Below are 6,461 nucleotides of genomic sequence, written 5' to 3' on the forward strand. Positions count from 1 at the left end.
AAAAATAATAATGCCTAAATGATTTTTAAAAGTGTAAAGCACTTAGAACAATGCCTGGCTCCTTAAACGTTAGCCTCTATTGTCATGACACTACACAGCAGGTCAGTGATGCACGTCAGACTCAGTCACACCCTCAGGGCATTGCTAAGAGAAACTTCCGCGAAATGACAAAACATTTTACAGGAGGCAGGTTTTTTAGCCCCCTCTATTCACAAGGCTCAAGGGCATATTTTCACAGCGCAGTGCATCACAACCGTTTTTCCATTCTTCAGTCTTCCTTTCTTCTGGCCTCCAGCCACTCAACCTAGCCTGCCAGGTACTTCTGCTAAATTATGCATAAAGCTTTTTCCAAGCCACCCCTCCCAATCTCTACGAATTCGTCTCCGTTCTCTTTTCAATTCGGGCTAGAACGCACCTCCTCCCTGAGGTCTTCCGTCATCAACATCCCCCACTTACAATCAGCCCTTGACTCGGGCACAGCTCTGCTTGGGAATCCCTTCTTAATAAATTTCTCAGATCATTACAGGCTTTCCGAATCCCCTGGTCTTCATCTGAAATTTTTCATTAAAATGCTGAGTTTGAGCAGCCCGCCCTGAGTTGTAGGACTCTGGGCTCCAAACAAGATTCCTAGTTAAAGACACAGGAGCACGGGTGGGCTGCGACCCCCGAGGGCTGGTGATCACGACCACAGGCCAGTTTAGAGGGCCGTTCGTTTGAATCGGACAAGGACGAAAGGAGGTTGGTGACGCACCTGAATAAGTCCGCTAGACGAAAGGAGATAAACTAACGCTTGACATGGTGCTGAGAGTGAGAACCGCGCGCGCGCACGCACGCACACACACACACACACACACGCAAAGAGAGGAGCAGTACCAGGTATCTGACAACGACACGGCCTGATCCAGACGCGGCCTCAAAGCCCCCAGATTGCCGGAGCGCCCCCGCCCGCTCCCGATATTACGGTCGGCGCATCCCTGAGCCCTGCCCCGGCTCGGACTAGCCCGCCGCTCTCCCCTCACCCTCTTCCCCCGTTTCTGCGGCCGCAGCTCCCCGCCCCCCTGCGAACGCGGCTCCCCAGTGTCCTCTCGAACGCCCGCGTGGCTGTCGGGTTTCGAATCCCTAAGCCGACCCTCGCCCTCGGAGCGGGTCGCCGAGTCGCTGGCGCAGCCTTTGGTCCCAGCATCAATCATTAACGGGCCAGCTCGGGCTTCGGCGACCCGAAGCGGGGGAGCAGGGGAGGGATGGTACGGAACTCGAGACCGAGGACAACTCTATCCCCCGAGGCGGCCGCGAAATACTAGCCGGGGAGGCCCCCGCCCTCCCTCGGTGCGCCCGTCCCTCCCTCCCTCCAGCGCCTCAGCTCCCCCCATCCCCGCCTCCCGAGCCGGGGGCGGCGGCGGCTGCGCCCGCACCTCGCGATGCCCAGTCACCGCAGCAGCGCCGCCGCCGCCGCAGTCAGTCGCGCCGCCGCCGCCGCTGCCGCAGCGCGGGCGGCCGCGAGCCGGTAGCGGGGAGCCTGGCGAAGGGGCCGCCGTGCCCCGCGGGCTCCTGCCGGTTGGTACGCGCTTGAGATCGATGATTATTTGTATTTATTTCTTTATTTTTTAGGAACGGTTGTTCAGAGGCTCTGCTCTTCTGAACCTGCAGCGACGCCCCCGGCGCGCGCACAAAGGCTCCGACGGCGGCCGGCGGGGACTCGCGAGCGCGCCGGAGCCGGCGCCAGAGGTCGCCGGTGCGCGTCCTAGCCAAGCCCTGGGCACCATGCCGCGGCGCCTGCAGCCCAGGAGCGCGGGCACAAAGGGCCCGCCTGGCACGACCGCGGCGGCTTCGGAGGCCGCCTCGCGTCCCCACGCCGTGGCCTCCGGGGACTCTCCGGCATCCGCCAAGCCGCTGTTGCGCTGGGACGAGGTGCCCGACGACTTCGTGGAGTGCTTCATCCTGTCGGGCTACCGGCGGCTGCCGTGCACGGCGCAGGAGTGCCTGGCCTCGGTGCTGAAGCCCACCAATGAGACGCTCAACTTCTGGACGCACTTCATCCCGCTGCTGCTGTTCCTGAGCAAGTTCTGCCGCCTGTTTTTCCTGAGCGGCCGCGACGTGCCCTTCCACCATCCGTGGCTGCTGCCGCTGTGGTGCTACGCGTCGGGCGTGCTGCTGACCTTCGCCATGAGCTGCACGGCGCACGTGTTCAGCTGTCTGTCGCTGCGCCTGCGCGCCGCCTTCTTCTACCTAGACTACGCGTCCATCAGCTACTACGGCTTCGGGAGCACCGTGGCCTACTACTACTACCTGTTACCAGGCCTGAGTTTGTTGGACGCCCGGGTGATGACCTCGTACGTGCAGCAGCGCCTGGGCTGGCACGTGGACTGCACGGGCCTCATCGCCGCCTACCGCGCGCTCGTGCTGCCCGTGGCCTTCGTGCTGGCGGTGGCCTGCACTGTGGCCTGCTGCAAGAGCCGCACCGACTGGTGCTCTTACCCGTTCGCGCTGCGCACCTTCGTCTTCGTCATGCCGCTGAGCATGGCCTGCCCCATCATGCTGGAGAGCTGGCTCTTTGACCTGCGCGGGGAGAACCCCACGCTCTTCGTGCACTTCTACCGCCGCTACTTCTGGCTGGTGGTGGCTGCCTTCTTCAACGTGAGCAAGATCCCCGAGCGCATCCAGCCGGGCCTCTTCGACATCATCGGCCACAGCCACCAGCTCTTCCACATTTTCACTTTCCTCAGCATCTACGATCAGGTGTACTACGTGGAGGAGGGCCTGCGCCAGTTTCTCAAGGAGCCACCGGACGCGCCCACCTTCCTGGGCACCGTGGGCTACATGCTGCTGCTGGTCGTCTGCCTGGGGCTGGTCATCAAGAAGTTCCTCAGCAACGCCGAATTCTACAGTAAAAAGTGAGCCTCCTCCTTGGGGGAGGCTGCCGGCTCGCCCACCAGTTTGTTGGGGAGTTTCTGTTGGTTTGTTTTGAAGTTTTGTCGTGTTTCCTTCTTTGCTTGAGGAGGGTGCTGCGAAACCACAAGGGAAAAATCCAGCAAGGCAGGAGGGTTTCAGCGCACCTGGGGCTTTGGAAGAGGGAGGTGGGACAAATGGGAGGGATAAGGCAGCTGGTTCTTGTCCTTGGAGAAAATTCAGATGGTGTCTGTGGCATCAGGGATCCTTCTAAGGCAGCGAATAAAACCCCCACTAAAACCCCAAACGGTTCAATTTTCCAGTCGTCTTCTCCGCCAGAGGTAATATCAAGTGACCCTTGTGAGGTCAGGCATGGAGTAAAGAGGGTAAGTAGACGAAATCCCTGGGTACTTCCATTTGGTTCTGAGGAATGCTCGGATTTGTTGAGGAATAGACCTTTGTAGAAAATCAGCAAGGAGACACAAACCCAGGGTTTAACCTGCTAGAAAATGCATGGACTGTGAACACATGTTAATTATTTCAAAATGTTTTCTCAGATGTTATTTAAATAGTAATATATACAATGTTTTTTTCATAATTTATCAAAGCCTGTGATCTGCACTGAATTTTCTTTGTTGTGTAGTTTTGAATTTTGCAGCCCTTCTGCATTGTGTACACTTGAACTGGACATCAGGGCAAGCTGCTTGAGAGTTCTCAGCTACTTTTTTACACAGTATTTTTTGGAGGCCTATGTGTGTCATGATACAACTGTGAATTATTCTACTGTAGGGACTCTGGTTAAACTATTGAGAAGGAGCTAAATGGTTTGTATAGATCCCAGATTCCTATTTACTTTAATGTGTTCCATAAAACCCATCTGATTTTTTTTTTTTTTGCTTTGTTTTTAATCTTATTCTCTCCTTCTCTACTGATTTAAATTGCCACTGGAATAAATGTGCCTTTTGAAGCAATGCCCAAATGACTGGTCCTCAAAAATATCAATGGTTTCTTACATGGGGAGAGCAGTAGGAGTAAGCTTTTCTTACTTGATTGCAAATCAAGGTTTAACATTCCACTCAGGAGGGAAGGAAGATGGTGCTGGTTGTTTTTGGTAGGACTGAAAGTTGCTTACCAGGACATGCAGAACACTTGCCTTCTCTACAAGGAGAAGAAACCAATCCACTACTGTAGCTATGCTCCCTAATGTGGTCACTGGAGAAAGTGACTGTGCCCATCTATCCCTGCTTAAAATTAATATCATAGTATTCAGGAATAAATGTGGCAGTTGTATTATGAAAAGTCAGGAGTATGTTACTTGAGCTGTAGTTTAAGCTAAATAAGGTGACCTTTCCCTAGTTAAGCACTGAAGTCTCATTTGGGTCCAGACTATGGAAATGAACGGCAGTCATCCAAAGTCATTGAAAAATTTGGGAAACACATTCCTGAGATCCTGTCTGACAACCACATTGGCCAGTGTTACTTAAGATAGTTCTCATAAATGCTCTCCTGGTCCTGAGATGGCAACTCTAGATTAACACAAACTAGTGAGGTGATTTAAATGCTTATCACACTTCCTGACAATTCCTTTTGGTGAAGAGCCAAATAAGTCATTGAATGGGGAAGTGTTGCCTTCACGGTATAATTTAGATCAAGCACAGAAGGTAGATGAACACTTACTTCAGCACTGGTAGGCTGATGCTCCTGCCAAGACTGCTGTTTTTGTTTATGCTTTTAATCGCTACTGTATTTGTAATCAGAGAGGTTCAGCACAGCTCCCTGGAGGAACCAGTATCCTTGTGTGTTAACTGCACACAGACGTAAACTTTATGTATGTCTGTATTTGACTTAGGACCTCTTAATGGGACCATGAATACACTTTGCAAGTGGGCTGATAGGTGTCAATGTCTCGTCTTTGGCAAAGTGCAAGGAGATTCCTGTTAGGTTACGTTACAGAGACTGAGAGTTGTGCCTGCCACGGATGTTAATACTCAGCTGTAACTCCATTTGGAATGTGTGTTCAAGGACAGTTGTGGAAATCAGGCTATTTCTGCAGGCAAACTCATTTGCATGTCATTGCTGTCTCTTCTAGAACCCCAAAGAATGTTAGTTTGGAAGCTAGTTGAACAGGTTGAGAAGTATTTTGGGTCTTCCTGGTGAAATAGCCATCTCCTTTTTCAGAAGAAACTTTCTAGAGACAGACTTCTAAAAAATGTCGATGAGTTTGAGAAATTAAGCCCATATCTGTTGTTTTACGTTTTTGTTGGCGATCTTCCAGGTTCTCAAACGAAATTCTCTTCTTGCCCTGTGTCTTTGTCCTTAAGCAGAGGCCACTTAAGGATAAAATTATACCCATATCGTTTTCAAGTGATTATGATACATGAGCTCAGTAAGATGACACACTTTTCCCCTGGAAGGTTTCTGCAGGGTGAAGTCTCACTTTCGTTCCCTTTGTCTCTTCCTTCCTGCACTTTCCCTTTCCTACTCCATCTTGGTTTTTTATGTACCACAGACAACATTGACAAAGGACAGTCTGGTGGAAAACAGTGGTTTGGCTTTACTTTGTGTTCCAATAGGTACCCTATATACTACATAGGACCAAGGGATGATTTGTGAAACTGTATATGTTATTTGCTAAATGATATCAGATTTCAGTCAAGGTAAAATATGATTTTTGAGAATCAGCAAATATTTACTCAGTCTCCACATTTGCATGGAACTCTCCAGATGTATTACATATTTCAGGGATAATATGGCAATCACAATATAATTGCTTGTAAAATATTTAAAATGTTTTTTCACACTCTCCATGTTGCTACATCCTTTAAAATTCAGTCTTAGTTTATAGTGTTCAGCTGTTCAAAATATAGCACAAATAATAAGTCAAAATGCACTCCTTTATCTCTGTACAACCTATTTCAGCAGTAGAATTTTGAACCTTATTATGTAATGCATTTTATTTTTACTTGTTAGTCATGATCTAGGTGACATCTCAAGGAGCAGTCATGCCTGGGAAATGAGGGTGTTTGACTTGCATGCCTGTCACCCCGTGGGTTGGTCTCTGGAACTGACTCAGGCTGACTTAATTGGCCAGGGTGAAGGGGGTCCCCTTCTTTCCTGTCACTCTTGTATCTGCACCTTCAGGTGAAGAGGGTGACCTTCCCAGAGAGAGGAAGTGAGTTCTTCAGTCATGTCATGAGTGGCTTGTAAAAATAAACGTGATCTTTCCCCCTGGCCATATACTTTCTATAAATAGCCCGGGAAGAAAGTGTGGGGCTTCACAGCTGGCCACAGTGGCCTTCCCATGTTTCCATTCATAAATCCTGCCTGTAAGTGATTTCAGTCAAAACCCATTTCACCTAATTCATCTTACTGCTTCAGGGGAATCATTCCGAAGAATGCAAAATCTGGGGATGGAGATGATTTTTCTAACTTTTTTCTGATTTGGTGCTGAATCTGAGAGCTAACAGCAATAATAAGCAGGGATTTTAATCTTCAGATCTCTTCACAACTTGATTTAATATGCACAAAACTCTACTAGGAGAAAGATACTGTAGGGGTTATCTCCATTTCAGGGT

General features: G+C 50.2%; 1 protein-coding gene across 1 annotated transcript; it reads left to right on the forward strand.

Moving 5' to 3' along the window:
* The first annotated feature begins 1,220 nt into the window (after positions 1-1,220).
* On the forward strand, positions 1,221-3,857 carry PAQR9 (progestin and adipoQ receptor family member 9). The gene is made up of 2 exons (XM_069580931.1): positions 1,221-1,326; positions 1,609-3,857. Exon 2 carries the CDS (start codon positions 1,762-1,764, stop codon positions 2,893-2,895), a length of 1,134 nt encoding a protein of 377 aa, XP_069437032.1. The 5' UTR covers positions 1,221-1,326; positions 1,609-1,761; the 3' UTR covers positions 2,896-3,857.
* Positions 3,858-6,461: the final 2,604 nt, after the last annotated feature.

The sequence above is a fragment of the Ovis canadensis genome, chromosome 1, assembly GCF_042477335.2.
Source record: "Ovis canadensis isolate MfBH-ARS-UI-01 breed Bighorn chromosome 1, ARS-UI_OviCan_v2, whole genome shotgun sequence".
In the NCBI taxonomy this organism is placed as follows: domain Eukaryota; kingdom Metazoa; phylum Chordata; class Mammalia; order Artiodactyla; family Bovidae; genus Ovis; species Ovis canadensis.

What these genes read in the sequence shown, in the direction of transcription:
- PAQR9 (XM_069580931.1), top strand. Translation starts at nt 1,762, where the DNA reads ATGCCGCGGCGCCTGCAGCCCAGGAGCGCGGGCACAAAGGGCCCGCCT.